The sequence below is a fragment of the Peromyscus californicus genome, unplaced genomic scaffold, assembly GCF_007827085.1.
Source record: "Peromyscus californicus insignis strain IS unplaced genomic scaffold, ASM782708v3 Scaffold_13__1_contigs__length_99412109, whole genome shotgun sequence".
In the NCBI taxonomy this organism is placed as follows: domain Eukaryota; kingdom Metazoa; phylum Chordata; class Mammalia; order Rodentia; family Cricetidae; genus Peromyscus; species Peromyscus californicus.
The window spans coordinates 97,241,024-97,260,018 of NW_026294424.1; the positions used below are offsets into that span (position 1 = coordinate 97,241,024).

The window sequence follows — 18,995 nt, forward strand, 5'->3', positions numbered from 1 at the left end:
CACTGCTCAATGGGACATTTAAAATGTTTTTTAGAAACGTGTGTGTGTGTGTGTGTGTGTGTGTGTGTGTGTGTGTGTGTGTGTGTGTGTGTCCACTTACTGGAAACAAACTATGCATCCATTTTTGAACTAAAAGCTTTTATGCAATGACTTACTAAGTTCTTAAAACATACCTGTTAGATGGATGCCATTATGCTAACAAGATGTAAAATACAGCCCACTGAGGAACATCTCAAATGAGAAAACTTTTGAAAACATTTAGCTCTCAAAAGAGATTTTTAATTAATTATTTTTTATGTATATAAGTGTTTTGCCTGCGTGTATATCTGCGCACCACATGTGTGCAATACCGGTGGAGGCAGAAGAGGTTGTTGGGTCCCTTGGAACTGGAGTTAGAGGTGGTTGTGAGCTGCCATGTAAGTGCTGGGAACCAAATGTGGGTCCTCTGCAAGAGTAGCCAGGGCTCTTAATGACCGAGCTGTCTCCAGCCCCACAAAGAGAATTTATTACCAGCTCTAACATATGGTTCATTCAATGAATAAACAAAATCTAACTTGTAAATAGGAATATTTAGGGTGATTATTCATTTTATGAAAAGAACAGCAGTAATTGGTCTCCTATAATGGGTTAGTATATATAACCGTTTTTCTGTTGGAATTACACATACTTAACATAGTAACACTTGTCCAGGAAACTCTTGTAAATGATGCATAGCTATAACACTGCCAACTTGACATTAGTTTTTATTACTTATATTTTTGGTTGTGAGCCTAGCCTTTAACGGCTGAGCTATCCCTCCAGCCCTAGTTTTTATTACTTAATATAAGAGTTTAATGTGTGAGACTTCCCTAACTGACCTGATTATAAGTATCATTTGTGCCAGGTGGTGGTGGCACATGCCTTTAATCCCAGCACTTGGGAGTCAGAAGCAGGCCAGCCTGATCTACAGAGCAAGTTCTAGGACATCCAGGGCTACACAGAGAAACCCTGTCTCTAACCCCCCCCCAAAAAAATATCATTTGACATGCTCATTTAATCTACGGGATTCCCTAATCCCTCCACTGAAGGGAATCACTAGATCTCAGGTAAGGTCCATGAATTTGTATATTTAATATACTACACCTGCTTTTTATGATAATGCAAATTTGAGAAACTTAGTCTACTGATTAAACCTAGGCTTCATTTCAAGACCTTCACAGTCCGGCATTGTTACAGTCTAAACCTCTACAGCATTAACCTATGTTAAAAAAAAAAAAAAAAAACATTGATTCACTATTCTCCAAACAGATACTTTCCTCCTTGGATCTTTGCTTATACTGTTACCTCTTTCTAGAATATCCATTTCTTATATTTTCCCTCAACAAAGTATCACCCATTTTTTTAAGAAGTCAAGTTTTAACTTCTCTCTGAAGGCCACCTTAACTCCATAGCCAAGACCTTGATTACAGTGTGGTCCCTGCACCTGCAGCACAGAGCCTTTAGGGAAATTGTTGGAAATGTAAACCACTTAGGAACACTCCAGACCTAAGTCAGAAACTCTGCATATGTCACAGAGCATCCTGTCTACAAACGATCTCTCCAAGTGACTGCAATGCACTGCTCCAATGCACTCTGTATGCTCCCTCTATGGGCACACTGCACCTTATCTTCCTTTATTTTATTGTCCTTTGCAGACACTGCATTGCATGTTAGCTGAAGGTGATGCAACCCCACAAGGAGCAGTTTATTGGTGCCAGTTTTCCAACAGTTCAGATGATTGTTAGCATTTTTAGCAACAGAGTATTTTTAAATTAAGATGCCCACACTGCTTTTAAAGGTATTAATGCTATTGCATACATAACAGGCTACAACATAGTATAAACATAACTTTTATACTCACCAGGAAACCAAAAAATTAATACAACTTGCTTCACTGTGAGATTCACTTTATGCTAGAGGTCTGAGGCATGTCTGCACTTTATTACATCTCTTACTGTCTCTACCAGTGTGTAAATTCTGTAAGAACAGAAACAGTGGCCTCATCCTTTGCAGGACCAAATACAGTGCTTTTCACTTAACAGATCACACTGAAATGAATTGTTATTTCTTTAGTGCCAAAGGAGAAGATAAACAGGTTTTAGTGTGTCCATTTTTCATTTTAATAGATCTGAAGAATCTTTAAAGGTTGCGTATGATGGGTTCAGATCCAGAGACACCAATCATAAAGGCAGGCAGACTTCCTTAACAGGAGACAGACTTCTTAGCTTTGGTCTAGGCTTTCGAGGGAGGTGTAGTACATATTCCTAATAATGTTTGTTAGTACTGACAACAATCATTTCACTAACAAGTTTCTCTTCTTCCTTCTCTGGTCTCTACATCTTTATGCATAGAGACAAATCATTGTTCTAAAATTTAAGTGGTTTCAACTTAACCTATTATTTATACAGTAAATTAGAAACTAGCCTAAACTCTTACTTCTCAATAAATAAACTTGAGATAAGACTTACAGTAGAAAATAGAAACTATCTTTTGCTATAGTAAAGGCAGAATAACAGTTTTTAGATCTCATAGCTCTGCAAAGTCAGGGAAACACGGCTGGAGAGATAGTGTGGCAGTTAAGAGTGCCTCCTGTTCTTGCAGAGAACCCAGGTTCAGTTCCCAGCACCTACATGACTGCTCACAACCACCTGTAACTCCAGTTCCAGGGGATCTGACACATTCCTCTGGCTTCTGTGAGCTCCTGCACTGACTTGGTACACAGAAACACATGTAGGATCATATATAGACACATAAATAAATAAAATACTGTAAAAAAGAGAAAACAAGGTAAATAAAACAATAACTCATACCAATTAATATTTCATTTATTACTGCTCAAAGTGAAATAACATTTTCAAAAGCTACTGGGTTCTTGAAAACCTAGAAGTGAGAACAACAGAACAGAGCACATGAGACCATGTGAACGAATAAGCTGCAGATTCATGGGCAGCATTATTTTGCTTTGTCAGATACCTTTCTTAAGAAAATAAAAAAAAAAACCCTTAGTTTCTATTAAAATTGGTTTAATAACAAATTACTTATAATAACTTAATTATCAGTTTGCTGAAGCGAAACCATTCTTCAAGAAGTTACAAGAGAAATAAAAATGTATCAGTTCATATATTTTGTTGTAAGAAAGTCAAGAAGTGAATCGAATTTGAGAAAAATTCTGAATGATTATCAATTATTTTTAAAAACAAAAAGCATTTGGGGGGATTAGATGTTTATACTTTGTTCATTAGCAAAATAATTGTTTCTTTGTTTTCTTTCTTTTCTTTTTCTAGAAAATGCCATTAAATATTCCCAGAAGAGCCCTCCTTTCTTCATCCGCATCATCAGGGTAATACTTACTGGAGGGAAAAAGCAAATGTAAAAGTGATTTTTTTGTAAACTAGTTTATTTTAAAACACAGAGTAAATAATGTAACATTACAGTGTAGGTAAACTTGAAGATCACTGTGAGGCTACTACAACAAACACACTTCGTATGAAAACCTTGTCTGGGTAGAAGTTTACAAGAGACTGTAAACTGTGATTATTTCTTTAAATACATCGGAAGTAATGCTACTTAATAAAAAGCAGGAGCGGGTTTCTAAGCTTGGACTCTCAAAGGAAAGAAAAAACTGCTGCAGAGCTTCCCTCTTAGAAATGGCCAGCAGTTAGGTAACCAGGAGGACCCTAAGAGAGACACATGGATTTCCCTGGGAAGGGGAAATGGATGAGATCTCCCGGGTAAACTTGGGTGGGGGGGACATGAGGGAATGGGATGGTCCACTTGGGGTAGGACGAAGGACGAGAGCAATGAAAGAGGTATCTTGATAGAGGGGAGAAACCTAGTGCCAGAGAAAATCCCAGGAATCCACAAGGATGACCCCAGCTAAGACTTGTAGCAACAGTGGAGAGGGTGCCTGAACTGGCCTTCTCCTGTTATCAGATTGCTGACTACCCTCCATCCAGTAACTGATGGAAGTAGATGCAGAGAAGATCCACAGCCAAACACTGGGCTGAGCTCCTGGAATCCAGTCAAAGAGAGGAAGGAGGGATCACATGAGCAAGAGGGGTCAAGATCATGATGGGGAAAACCACAGAGACCGCTGACCTGAGCTAGTGGGAGTCCATGGACTCTGGGCTGACAGCTGGGGAACCTGTGTGGGACGACCTAGGCCTTCTGTAGCTTGGCCTGTTTGTGGGGCCCCTAGCAGCGGGATCAGGACCTGTCCCTGGCACACGAGCTGGATTTTTGGAACCTATCTGCCAAGCAGGGATGCCTCACCCAGCCTCGACGCAGGTGGAGGAGGTTGGTCCTGCTTCAACATGATATGACATGCTCTATTGACTCTCATGGGAGGCCTGCTCCTTTCTGAACTGAGGAGTGGTGTATGGGGAATAGAAGGGAGGTGGAGGTTGAGAATGGGAAGAGAGAAGGTTGGTATGCAAAATAAATGAAAAATTTAATAAAAAAAAAGCCAGCAGTGAAGGCACTGATTAGATTTATTATGACTGTGACATCGAACCTGTTGAACTGTGAAATAGCTGACTGACTAAAATACAGCTTGAACTTCTGTAAGTTAGCTGATGTCATTGGTATTTCTCCAATGACATTACAGTCTATACTGTCAATAAAACATACTGTATTCAAATGAGTAAAAGCAACTTTATCAACTCAGTGTTTTACAGTTAATAGCATTAAACTATAGGTTTTAAAAATTAGTCTATCTACTCTTGATGGCTCTAGGAATCTCAGTTCTCAGGAGATCTAAAATTTCCATGCTTTTAGTAAGTAAAAGGTGTCTTTGATCTTTAAAACGAACAAAGAAAGGTCTGGAGAAATAGCTCAGTGGTTAAGAACATGCACTACTTTTCCAAAAGACCTGCATTCAATGCCATCACCCACATCAGACAGTTCACAACTGCCTGTAACCCCAACCCCAGAAGGACCCGACTGCTGCACTCACTTGCAAACACCCCCCCCCCAAATCTTTAAAATGAACCAAAAAAGAATGCTGAATTTCTTTATAAAAATTTTTGCTAGTAAAGCCTTGAAATAAATGTTCTTACCTGAGATCAATTTCCTTTTTAGAGTCACTGTTTCCAATAAAAATATCCACTTCCTTAAAATTGAGGGACTGTTGTGTTTTCTTAGAGTGAGTAAAGCATACCCTCTCAATCACTGGTGAGAGAGTTGGCTGTTTTCTCTCTTGTGAATTGACCTATGTTTTAATGTAAAAAACAGCAACCACTGAAAGTTAAGTATTCAAGCAAAATTTAAAATAAAAACAAAAAGTACATGGCTTACAAGATTTTCGTTTCCAGCTTGTTGAGGTAACTCTGCCACAAGAGATGGACCAAACTTGGACATGGCACAATCTGATGGATAAATATCTGGCTTCTCATGTGATGAAACAAAACTAAAAATTAAAATAAATTATTTATGAAATATGAAAAACAAGAAAAACAAACTCTTCTACATTAATAGTTACTCTGTAGAGAATATTAAGCTTATATTTATTACACAAAAGTTGATATTGTTTCCTATACTCTTTGAGAACTTGGTATATTTTCTTTCTTCCTCCTCCTCCTCATTGTTCTCTTTGAAACAGGGTCTCACTATGTAGCTCTGGCTGTCCTGGAACTTACTATGTAGATCAGGCTGGCCTCAACTCATAGTGGTGTGCTAGGACCGCACCTGGCTGTTTTCTTTCCTTAAGAACAAATACAATTTGCATATTCCAAATTAGTAGGAGTCCTATTTTAAGAAGTAATCATTCAACAATTTTAAGATTCAGTGTTATGCTTAATTTTCTATGACCTAGAAACCTGTAAATCTTTTCTAAACTCCATTGCTTAACCTTGATCCTCCTTTCTGACTCTGGACTCACATAATTACCATCTTCCTTCATATAACTATGTACTAGAATTCACAACATTTCATTAAATTCATACATTAGAATACATTTATTATTTACTATTACATGCCATATATTAGCTAGGAGCTAGATACAAAGTGGTAAACAAGCCAAAAGTGAGGCATTATCTAACACAGAAAGAGACCATATGCGAAAATAAAAGTCATAGCTGAAAAAATAGTTTAGTTGATAAAGTGCTTGGCTTGTAAGCACTTAGACCTGAGTTTGAGCTCTAGAACTCTATTAAAAACAGATCAGTGTCATGGTGCATGCTTGTAACCGTGTTAGAGAGATGGAGATAGGTGGATTGTGGGAGCCAGCCTAGCCTACTTGGAGAGATCCAGACCAGTGAGTTATCCTGTCTCAAAAAACAAAAAATAAAACAACAATAAAAATTCAAAAAAGCTGGGTGGTGGTGGTGCACACCTTTAATCCCAGTACTTGGGAGGCAGAGGCAGGCAGATCTCTGAGTTCAAGGTCAGACTGTCTATAGAACGAGTTCCAGGACAGCCAGGACCATAAACCCTGCCTTGAAACCCCTTCCCTCAAAAAAAAAACCCCAAACAAAACAGACCAGAGAGATGGTTCAACACTGAAGAGTGATGGCTGCACAACCCCGGGGACTGGAGTTAAGATCCCAGCACCCACAGAACAAGCCAGGTGTCGTCCCTCCACACCTGACTCCAGCTCTGGGCAGGGCAGTTGTAGAAGGCTCACAGGTGCTTGCTGACTCTCAGTCTAGCCAAGAAAATGAGTCCCAGGCTCAGGGAGAGACGCACTTCCAAGAAATAGATGGAGAGTGATAGAGAAGGATACCTAATGCCCTCTTCTGGCCTGTATGTGCTTAACATATTCCTTCCCTACTTGTGCATATATACTCACATAGATACACAGAAATAAATAAATAATATATTAATAATAAAATGATGTACTGCATGGAGGAATGAGACCCAAGATTGTCCCTTGACTTCCACAGGCACACACATACAATGTGTACAAGCACCTGCACACACACATACACTATATATGTGTTTACATACTTATATACACAATTACAGGTTCTGAAGCTTGTGAGAAAATTGTCTGAGTAATATCATGGGAAATAGCAGTGTGGAAACATGTACCTATTTTTGAAAGATGGTCATCAATGCCTTGCTGAGTGGGCGACAATTAAGATATCATTTAAAGACTAAAATTGATAGCCATGTAAAGAGCAATGAACAGTGGATACAGTAGGAAAAGTCATATAAGCTGACTATATCTTTTTAGTTTTGATTAACAAGTATTATGTACATAGAAAAGAAGAAAGAGAGTGAAGGGGGCATTAGAGGAAAAGCAAGCAGCCTTGCATCCCAGGTCCTCAGCTCTCATAGGCCTTCTCCCCTGGAGCAACTTCTGATACCGTTTTTCACAGGCTTCCTGTGAGCACACATTTTAAACCATTTATCTTCTAAATTATTCCAAAATTATTTGTAGCTTTTTTTTTTTTTTTTTTTTTTTTTTTTTTTTTTTTTTTGGTTTTTCGAGACAGGGTTTCTCTGTGTAGCTTTGCGCCTTTCCTGGAACTCGCTTTGGAGACCAGGCTGGCCTCGAACTCACAGAGATCCGCCTGGCTCTGCCTCCCGAGTGCTGGGATTAAAGGCGTGCGCCACCACCGCCCGGCAGCTTTTTTTTTTTAATGTGTGGGGCAGAAAACAGTTTTCATGCTTTTTTTTTTTCTTCTATTTCTTTTGCTATTTCTATCTGCTTATTTTATCAGACTCAAACTTAGAATCAATAAATGAAAGGGATTGAAGACAACTTTTTAAAGCTGTTAGATAGTCTGGGAGATCAAACCCAGAGCATCTTAGGGAGGATGAACTCCCGGCCCATGGAGCAGTCTTGGCAGACATGTGAGAGACTCGCTGGTGTGAGAGCACTGGTCTAAGGCCCCAGTGGCAGAAAAACAGAACAGCATGTGGACAAAGCCAACATCTGCAGGTCTCTGGAACCAATGGTCCTGTAGTACTGATGCTCATAATCAGTAAGTGATTATTTATATAAAATACTGAACCCCAAATAAAGGGCTGTCAGCATTTCTTGTCTTTTGGCTAAAATTCCTCTCCTGTCTTGATTTCTAATCAAGTGTAGTATTTTCAAATGCACTTTGGCAAAACTTTTAAATTGAACTTTTCTAAGATGATTTTTTTCTTTTCCAAATCTGTAGTTCCTGTATTCTCAGATAATATTTCCATATAACTAGCTGCAATGTATTCTTTCCTCTCCTCCATTATCATATTCTATTAATTATCAAATTGAATGGACTTTTCTCTGAGATTTTAAAAATCTCACCTTTAAAATTAATTTTTTACATTTACTTTGTGTGTGTGTGTGTGTGTGTGTGTGTGTGTGTGTACACACACACGTAGGCAGAAGTATGGAGGTTGAAGGACAAGTTGTCGAAGTCATCTCTCTCCTTCCAATATTTGGATTTTGAAGGTCAAACTCAGGCCATCTGGCTTGGTGACAAGTACTTCCTCAGTCAACCATCTCACAGGAACATCTCTGGGATGTGAAAGTCCAACTCTAATCCCTTTTTCCCCATCATCTCTGCCCAGGTTGGGTCTCACCACGTTCTGTCTTTCTTATTGGCCACAATACTTCTGATGGTCCTATCCTCTATGATTCACTCTCCATCTGCTGCTGGAATAATTCTTTTATGATTAAATTGAATGTCTGTGTCATCTGTCATGGAGGGAACCACTGGAGACTCCTAAGCTAACTCTGGCCTATAGAGATCCCTGTTGTACTTTGATGGAGGTGATGTCAAGAACACTAATTTCTTTGAACTAGATGCCAAAATTTTAAAATTATGAAATGCCACATAAATGTTACATTCCTAACTTTCCTTGAAAAATCACAATATCTGCCAATACTAAACCTGTATTTCATACAACTAGCTAGAGCTTAGTGTGGTTTTTCCCTTTATTGGGATAGTTCATAATTAGTCTTGGTTCCCTAAATCCTGACGGCACTTGAGTTTGTGAATCTTGTCCTACTAGGTGTGGTACTTATTGCAGCATTCAAGACCCTTACACTCAGACTCAGCAATTTCACCCTTACTTCTATGGCCACACAAAACACAAGCTGGATGGTCTTGATAAAAGTGGTCTGAGAGCAGCATGTTGAGAGAGAGACCTCTAACGTCAGCAAAGGTTAGGTTGGTTAACACAGTAATGCTTCTCTGACAGCTAAAGAGTTAAACCCAATTTCCAATTATGTTTCAAGAGAGTATAAAGTTCTAAGACTTATAGACCAAAGTTTCTGAAGCTTGCCTGTTTGAGGTTTCTCTTTGGAATTTGCTGCTTGACTTTTGGAAGGGTAGCTTACTTCCCCTGGGACTTGAACTACAAGTGTCTCCAAATCCTATGAGAAGAGAGAACATTTTGAAATGAAATGCTAGTTGACAGTTAATGGAAGTGTGGTACAAGTTTTACAAGGGATCTCTCAAACCAGGACTGGTTAAGAAAGACGTGGGAGGGCTGCAGAGGTGCGTCAGTGGCTAAAGTGCTTTCTATGCAGGAATGAGGACTGCATTCAGCTTTCCTAGAACTCATATAAAATCTGGGCATGAGCTCACAATCCAGTTGGTGAAGCCATAACAAAGAAAAAAAGAAAAGGATGTCCTAGTTTGCTTTTGATTGCTGTGATGAAACATCAAAAGCAACCTGGGGAGGAAAGGCTTTATTTCAACTTACAGCTTATCATCATGAGGACATCGGGGCAGGAACCTGGGGGTGGGAACTGAAGCACAGACCATGGAGGAGTGCTGCTTACTGGGTTGCTGCCTACGGCTTATTCGGTTGATATTCGCCTTCACAGGGACGGTACTGCCCACAGGATGGCCCTCCCACATTGGTCATTAAGAAAACACCTCCACAGACTTGTCCAAAGACTAATCTGATTGGAAGCTTTTTCTCAACTGAGGACCCCTCTTCCTGGATGACTCTAGTCTGTCTAAAGTTGCCAAAAACTAACCAGCACAATGGCTAATTCTCAATAATCAAAACTGATTTACATAGAGAATATAAGGGTAAAAAGCCAAGAAAATAAAACTATGAAACACATAAGTGAGTTTATTAGCCACTGTGTTTAAAGGTCTTAAAGTCAATACTATTTACTTATTTTTTAAAATTCAAATGTATGACCAAATTGAAACGTATTCAGTATTCTCAATGGTCCACATATAATTGTTTTAAATACTCTACACATGGAGAAAAAGGTATTTACTGAAAATGGTTTTCCCAGTGATGGCTCTGTGTCTTCACAAGATTAGGTCACCTCAAAGGGTCAGCATACACCAACTTCTAGCTGTCAGGACTCATCAACAATCAAGTTAGGGATCAGCAGTTGTTCAGTGATAGAAGAAATATACCCAGGGACCCCACATCATAGAGCTCCAGGCCTATTCTGTGCAGGTGATCAAGTTCTGATCTTTCTGAGAAAAGCTTGAGCTCTTTAGGATTCCAAGTCAACAGCATTTGAACTTCTCACTGGTTCTTGTAGTTGTTGCTTTGTGTTCTGACTGTTTAGACAGTCTGAGGCAGAGGACATCAAGAAGCAACTGTGGAGGAAGATGCTCTGCAGGTTGAGGAACTGGTTTCTTCTGTCTGGCCACATAGGAAGAGTATCACCACTTTTTCCTCTAGTCAAATAACTGCTAAGAGTTTCAACTATCTGTTTAGTAAAACAGAACAAGTTTGTAACCCAAATATGTAAGTCTATGATGTTGGGTTTATTTATGGTTTAAACACACCTTCTAATAAAGCACTAGCCCTTTTTACTTACTTGTTTGTTGATACCTGAAAAGTGAGCATTTCCACTAGAAGTAAAGGTTATTTTCTTGCAAGCAGATGAATACTCTTAAAAAACATAATACTTTTTTATTTCACAGAGTAGCAGACCCCCTGTGAACTCAGAAGGGAGGCCAGGGTACTCTGTTTTATGAGGGACAATTTAATAAACATAAGGATTTAAATAGGACCTTTAAGAAGAGACGGGGGGGGGGGGGGGGGGTAGAGAGATGACTCAGTGGTTAAGAGCACTGGCTGCTCCTGGGTTTTAGTTTTGATAAAAATTCTAATCTTACTTAAACAAATACATACAAAAAGACAAAAAAAGCAGTCTCAGGGACCAAACAAAAATATCCAAAAACTTCTTAATGAATTTATGCAAAAAGTTTTACCTGATATAGCTGTCTTCTCAGCATCAGCTGAAAAACTTATAACTTCTATTAAGCTTTCATCATCAAAGTCATCCCAAACTTCATTTCCCAACTCGAAGTTCACATCCAAAACTTCAGAAGACTTGTTTTGATCTGCAACGCTGTGATTTCCAGATATGTTAGTGTGTCTGCTGAACATCACTGTTTGAGGGGTCCTTCCATTTGAAGTTGTACGAGAGTTCCATCCAAGAAAATCTGTCACACGTGTCCAAGAGTGTAGGCACTTGTTAAACCACATAAGCATTATTTTGAACTGATATATGACACATCTTTCAACTGCTATGCAGAGATCTTGATCCCCAGTTTTTAAGAACACATGTTGTCAAGCACTGATGAATGTTTTCTCCAGACAATTCTATTTACTGGATCACATGACTGAGAGATCCACTAAAATTCATTTTCAATGGATTAATTTTTATCATTTTTACTATTGTGTATATGTGTGTGTGTAACATGTGCATGAGGGTGCGCTGCCACAGGACATGGGTGGAGGGCAGAATACAACTTGTGGAGTCAGTTTTCTCCTTCCACCTTTACACGGATCCTGGGGATTGAACTCAGGTCTCTAGACTTGCCACCACAAGCTCCTGTACCCACTGAGTAATCTTGCCAGTCCCATAATTTTAATTGATTTTAATTCCCACAGTAAACAACTTTGTAGCACCACACTCTACAGTATTTTCCTATACAGAAAAAAATATTAAGAACACCAATAATAGTAACATACAGTAGATTAAGAAGTTTTAGATTTCCACACTGTCATCTTTGTTTTTAACATAATTCATTTGACTGGAATTTATTTATCATAAAATGTTTAGTATCAAATTTATTAGTACTTTAACAGTGTTTGAAAGATTTCTGACACTTTAACAAGAACTTCTCGTAAGGCAGTGTAAGTCCTAGTTAATTTCACTTTAAATATCCTGTCCTCTTCCTCATCTGTTCACACCTGCATCTTCTGTCAGCTGTGCCTACAATTACAGTCACATTATTACACTTTTGTATGTTGACACACATAGTATGGTATGGACTAAAGAGAAATAGTATTAAATGCCATGGAAATGCAGTGAAAAGAACAACTGGAGTAAAAGACCCCTTTAAGATTAAAAATGTGTGAAAGAACAGCGGTAGCTCCCTCAGGCTGTGGAGCAGGCACACTATTCTATCCAGGAGAACAGCACAGAAGAGGTGAGGAGCAGCGTGAGCAGACAGAGAAGGCAGGAGCTAGGAGTCTTCAGAATTCAGAGCACAATGCAAGAGAAAGAAGGACCCACTGGAACTGCACAGGCAGGCATGTATCAGATCATGCCGAAAGTAATTTGTCACACTAAGTGTTTTCTCTTCTTATCAGCACAGATGACTATTGAAAATGCTTCTGCGAGAAGGTCAGGCACCTGTTTGATCACTTGGGATATTTATGGAGCAGAGGATAATGAGACTGAAGCAGGGGAAATGTAAGAAAGTTATCAAAGTAAGGAGAGGAAATGAGCATTTAAGTCTAAGTATCAGTAAGAATCGTAGATGAAGGAACAAATACGGGAGTGGTGTATGGCACAAAACATTAGGTCTTCGTGCTCAGCTACATGTAGAGTAAGAGATTTAGAATCCTCCTTTCTCTGCCTGTAGCAGCACAGAAGAGTCACGCACTGAGCCGAGGAAAGAGAAGGGATGGAATGCTGCACAAAGATCCAAGCTCAGGTGCAGGAACGGCTAACTTTCTGGCAGCTATACCCAAGAGGGTGGTTATAGGAGTGGATTTGTACTTAGAAAAAGACAGACTTAGCAACCACGGAGAGTTAACTGGTGATTGAAGATATGGCTCAGGAGGTATTGTGTACAAGTTTTGCAGTAAAAAGAATAACGAGAGAGGAAGGAGGAGACAGAGAAGAACAGTAAGCAGAGGAGGGAATGAGGTGAGGAGGGAGACAGACAGGAAAAGAACAGATTGCTGTGGGATGGTCTGTATGTCAAATTACTCTGATTGGTCAATAAATAAAATACTGATTGGCCAGTGGCCAGGCAGGAAGTAGGCGGGACAAGAAGAAGAGAATTCTGGGAAGTGGAAGGCTGAGGGAGAGAGACACTGCCAGCCGCCACCATGACAAGCAGCATGTGAAGATGCCGGTAAGCCATAAGCCACGTGGCAAGGTATAGATTTATAGAAATGGATTAATTTAAGATATAAGAACAGTTAGCAAGAAGCCTGCCATGACCATACAGTTTGTAAGCAATATAAGTCTCTGTGTTTACTTGGTTGTGTCTGAGCGGCTGTGGGATTGGCAGGTGAGAGAGATTTGTCCTGACCGTGGGCCAGGCTGGAAAACTCTAGCTACAAATAGATGGATTCATGTGGAACATCAGCAAGAAGAAAAGCCCAACAAGAGTCTGAGAAGCAATCAATAGGATGATTGAACTGGATCCAAAGGAGAGACTTCCCAGAGGAAGGAACAGAAGCGTCAGATCCTCCAGAGAAGACTTCACAGGATTGAATACCTCAGTCACTAAATGCCCAAGGAAGAACAGCTGCAAAGTAATGATGAAGAGCTCAAATTTTAATGAGTGAGTAGTAACCAAGATGGAAGAAATAAGTGTGAATTGCTCTCTCAGTACTTTTTAGTTTGACAAGAAAGTAAGATATAAATATAGAGAAGATCACAGGATGATGATGATGATGATGATCTTTCTGGCTTGCTGAACTTTCTATCAGTAGAAGCACTCTTCTTTTCCTTTGGGGAAAACATGCCTCTGTCATTCTAGGTAATCCTGATGAGGCCACTGACCATGATACCCTGCTTTCTTGGGGTCACAGGGACAGAATGACCACTCCCCAGCAATAGAGATTTACCCAGGATAAATACATTACTCAAAATAGACTAGTTAAAATGAATTCACGTCTGTACAACTACAAGTGAAAACTACCTTTCTCTAGAGAGATTATTAAACTGGACAGATGAAAATTTGGGAGGACTTGCCATGTGAGAAAGCCTATTTAACAAGTGGAGCAAATTAACAATAAACATAGCTAAAAGACTGAAAGAAAGCCAGAGGTATGAGATCATCTGAGTGCCTGGAGCTAGCAAGATTAAAGCTAGATGCCTACTTGGACTTCCAGTTTATCGGAAGATAACCAGTTTTCTCTTTTGTGCATAAGTCCCTTTCAAATCACTTATTATCACAAAAGGTCATGGTTAGCTAGATGGAAACTTGTAGCAGCTGCAGAAAGAAAAGACTTAAGCATATTTATATGCTAAAAAAAAAAAGACAATAGAAAGCAGACAGTGAACTGGGTGTGGGGTGCACACCTGTAATTCAGCATTGGGAGGCAGAGGAAGAAGAATAACAAATTAGAAGATGGTATGGCTAACATAGTGAGTTCCAAGCCAGACAGAGGTATATGGAGAGACCTTATCTCAAAAAATAAACCAAAACCAAAAAGTAGACAATGAAAATATTGAACAGAGGAGCGAATAACTGGCCTTCTAAATTCCCAGAAAAATCACGATTAGAAAGAATTCACATTAAACCTTGAATAGAAGAAAAACTAATTCTTTTAAGACAATAGAGAGTTAATGATAGATGCCAAATCAGAGAAATACATCAGTTGGGTGAGCTGGGATGAGATGGCAGAAAGTTGAAAGAGTTCATATACTATAAGTTCAACACTCAATTTTCTACTGATAACTAAAAGTCAATTTCATTTTCTAGAAATGGCATTGGACTGGGAATCAGGAGATATGGAATCTATTTCTGGCCTGCCATTAATTAGGTATGTGATTTTGGGCGAGTCATTTAATCTCTTAGAATCTTGGCTTCCTTTACTGTAAAATGAGAAACTGCACAAAGGTCCCTTCCAAATTAAATTTTATGATTCAAAATGCTTTCTCATATAATTTCTAATACTTTTTTCTTTTTCTCTTTGTCAAACTGGAATACAGATAATAAAATTGCCATGTTTTTCTTACAACATTCTCAACACTTAAAATGTTTTGACAATAAAGACTAATGTGTGGAAACTATAATAAACATACTTAATTGCCATCACTGAGAAGAGCAAATATTACTTTATGAGCTTTATAAGCATTATCTCATTTAATACTAAAATGTCTGAAATAATCGGGTAGAAGAGTTGAGGTAAAGTCCATAAGTATACTATGAGGGTGACAGTGAGTGGCAGATTTAGAATATGGACCTCCAAATACTGTTTTAGATCCGGTCAGCTTCACTATCACATAGACAAAGAGAGGGAGGGAGGCTGAGAGAGGGAGGGAGGCCAAGGGGCTCATTCAGTCAAACGAGAACTTTGGGTTAAAGTATCTAGATAAGGCTTTATATCACACTATAAATTAGAGTTTGGGTAATGAGTAGAAAAAATGGAAACAATAAACATACAAGAAGCAATCAGGGGAAAGTGTAAGCTGTGCATGGGAGGAGTAGAGACTCGTGTAGCAGTAAAGAAAAACAAGTCAGAGGGCTGTGGGTTTAAAAAAAGATGAAATAAAAAGATCGAAATGTAAGCTTCCTGTTTTATAATGATTAGTTTTGACAAATTTTCTGATTGTCCAAGTGAGATTTGAAGACATCCCTGATCTCATCTCGGGCCTAATGGATGTCATGATGTCATAAGAGTTAGCAGATCCTCTTGGTTATATATCTAGTTATTTATTTTGAAATGTTGTGATTGAACCTAGGATGTCATGAATGCTAGTCAAGCACTGTATCACTAAGCTGCATACACAGCTACTAGCGACTTAAATTGTAACCAAAGGAAACATGAAGTAACATAATGAAGTCAATGCCAAATGTGAAAGTGTTTTCAGGAAACTCCAAAGCTCATCATTTCATTTACATTTACATACAGCCACTTGAACAAATGACTCACAGGTTAGGGCTATTTCTCATCTTTCAATATAACATGCTATTAATAGAATGAAGTAGGGAAATAACACTAATAATATAGGTATTCAAAAAATAGTGCTGAAGAATTCATATGTATTACTTCATTTTTAATGGCAAGACACAGATAAAAGCAAATCTAGATTACAAAATTTCTATGCTTTTCAAAGTAGTTTATCATCTCATTGTATCTAGAAATTGTAAGAATCATAGATTTAAGAATGGAAGAAATACTAGTAATCAGCCATTTTGATACTTTCATTTTATTTATTTATTTATTCGTTCATTCATTCATTTATACTTTGTTTTTGTTTTGTTTTGAGACAGGGTTTCTTTGTGTAGCCCTGGCTGTCCTGGAACTCACTGTGTAGACCAGACTGCCCTCGAACTTAAGAGATCCACCTCCCTTTGCCCACTGAGTGCTGGGAATAAAGGCATATGCCACTACTGCCTGGCATAATACTTTATTTTAATATTTTTTACGTTTATTTGTTTGTGTGTGTGTGTGTGTGTGTGTGTGCACGTGTGTGTGATTGCACACATGCCATAGTGTGTACATGGAGATCAAAGGACAAGATGCAGGAGTGAAATCTCTCCTTCCACCAAGTGAGCTCTGGAGAACAGGTCATCAGGAACAAGCACCTTTACCCAACAAGCCATCTCACTGGCTCCTAATACTTTCCTTTTAAAGATGAGACTAAGACCCCGAAAGGTTAAATAATTTCCCCAAGGTCGCACAACTATTTTATGAAACTGGTCTAATTTTAAAGTCATTATTTAAATTTCTAAAAAGATATAAAAGTAGTAAATCATTATTTTAATACTTTGTTCACACAAAGATTTCTAATTCTCCTAGTTCTTCCTCATATTGTTGTTAAATAAAACAGTCAACATTTTGTAGGAAAGATACTTTAAAAAAAACTTTGACACATAAGACAATTTGAAATAACCTAAGGATTTGAAATTGGCTCAAAAATCCAAGAGAAAAGTGTTTTCAGTTGATATTTATAATCTTTTTAGATGCTGGTTTTTCACTTAAGTGACTTGTTAACCTTAGTGATATCAAACTCCCTCACCAGTCAATAGCAACAGCAATTTACCTTTGTCATGATACTCAGATGGTTCCTGTTGAACTTTTCCATAGATTTCACGCTGACTCCACTGTTCCAATACTGGTAATTCAGGGATGTTTAAATATTCTGACCTTTATGAAGATAACAAAACCATAAAAAAGAAGTATAATGAATTTCACCTTGGAAACTACTTATTCATATAAATAAAAAAGCATAGTTTATTCACTGGAAAATTCTGTGACAAATTTATTAGCTGGGGTAGTAAAGGGTAAAGGCAAATGTTGGATGGAAGAGGCCAATACAGAGTCAACTTTATATGCCCCAGCAGACACCTGCCATCATTACAGTCTTTAAAAATCTACTGATAAGGCTGCTCTCAGCTAGATAACAGAAGTTGAGATCTCTAGAAGTAGTGCTGGGATCTAGACTTCTGATTGGTCGGCTCTTATTCTATATTGGTTGGTAAATAAACAGAATGTCATCTCAGTAGATAGGATTCTACTATCCCTCCTCCTATATGAGAGACATTGACAGCTCCTGTTGGCTGGAGGGAGGAGTACCACTTTCTTCAGCGAGGTAGCCACTGGTAAGTTGCCCATGCTCCAGTAAATAATCTCCATCAATGCTTATGCAAAGGGCTCTAATCACACTCAGTGGATCACACACAGAACAGACAAGACAGTCGGAGGGTGTGCCGGAAAGAAGTGTTTCAGTGGGAGAAGGAAAGTGGGTAAGAGAAGGGAATAGGGAGTGAAGATACTAAAATTCATTATATGCAATATTAAACTGCCAAAGAATAAAAAATTAGTTTAAAATGCAGAAAAGAATATCCTGAATAGGATAAGCTGAATAGGAAATTATATACGCAATATTCTTTTCTCTGAATCATGATATAAGAAAAGAACAATGAATTATCATCTGAGGTCTTCTGCTTATTAACTGGGAATATGAGGTTTGCTTTTTTATTAATAAAATGAGTTAAACATCATGTATTGAGATATACAATTACAATCACAGCACCTGAGAAGTTACAACAATAGGATTATGAGTTTGAGATCATTCTAGACTATATAATTAATTCAAAGCCAGCCTGGGCTACATACCAAGATGTTTCAAAATACCAACCAGTAAATAAATGGTATAAAATAGCATAAGGTAAAATAATTTTATGAGCTATGTTGTTATGAAGGTCAAAAGGTATACTGTACAAGCACAATTTCAAATTATAAAGTATTTTCAAGCCTAAGGTATTATTAGCATGAAGTGAGCACCTGCAGTGAAAATCAGACAGGAAAGACACCAACACAGGCTTCCTTGTAAAGCACAGTGTGTCCTGTCTCTCAGAAGCAGAGAACCAGGGGATGACATAAGGGATGGGTAGTTTCCTAGAAGAGGAGATGCAAGGAATGGTAATGTGTAAGATACTGAAACCCTTATGATAGTGTTGCTATATAATGAAATTAAATGATTACTGTGATCTTCACTGAGCAGTCAGTGACTAACTTCCCTGGAATAAGTGGCTATCTGGAGGAGCAACATTTAAATGAATACTTTACCTTAGATATTAACATTGTATTTGTACCTTGATATGCTGGACAGGGAAGGCCTTGGAGTAAAACCAAACTCTTTCAGGTCCACATTTTGAGATTTGTTCATCTGTATCTGTTAATAAAAAAAATGCCATCCAAGTTCAACTACCACTTTTACAAATAAACCAAATAGTAAAGTTACTGCTGGTAAACAAAGCCCAGAAATCAATGAATTAGGAGAGTGTTAGGCTAGTTCTCAACTCAAATATTTTTCTGAGGCCCTTCTGAGATATAGACAGCTTTCATTTCGCTTT

At 38.4% G+C, this 18,995-nt stretch overlaps 1 protein-coding gene across 10 annotated transcripts in view; it reads right to left on the reverse strand.

The window, feature by feature from the left end:
* The window catches only part of Hfm1 (helicase for meiosis 1), a 123,942-nt gene that overhangs the window by 25,743 nt on the left and 79,204 nt on the right, over positions 1 to 18,995 (reverse strand). For 5 of the 10 annotated variants that reach the window (XM_052735663.1, XM_052735657.1, XM_052735658.1 and 2 more), the window contains 7 exons: positions 18,735 to 18,814; positions 17,180 to 17,283; positions 11,148 to 11,381; positions 9,238 to 9,328; positions 5,314 to 5,425; positions 5,076 to 5,227; positions 2,821 to 3,368 (listed from right to left, as the gene is read on the reverse strand). In XM_052735663.1, the coding sequence (XP_052591623.1) occupies positions 3,299 to 3,368; positions 5,076 to 5,227; positions 5,314 to 5,425; positions 9,238 to 9,328; positions 11,148 to 11,381; positions 17,180 to 17,283; positions 18,735 to 18,814 (843 nt within the window). In that variant the 3' untranslated portion in view covers positions 2,821 to 3,298. Of the gene's footprint in view, positions 1 to 2,820; positions 4,030 to 5,075; positions 5,228 to 5,313; positions 5,426 to 9,237; positions 9,329 to 10,192; positions 10,640 to 11,147; positions 11,382 to 17,179; positions 17,284 to 18,734; positions 18,815 to 18,995 lie in introns of those variants that run through there. The other 5 variants (XM_052735659.1, XM_052735662.1, XM_052735664.1 and 2 more) reach the window with 5 other exon arrangements.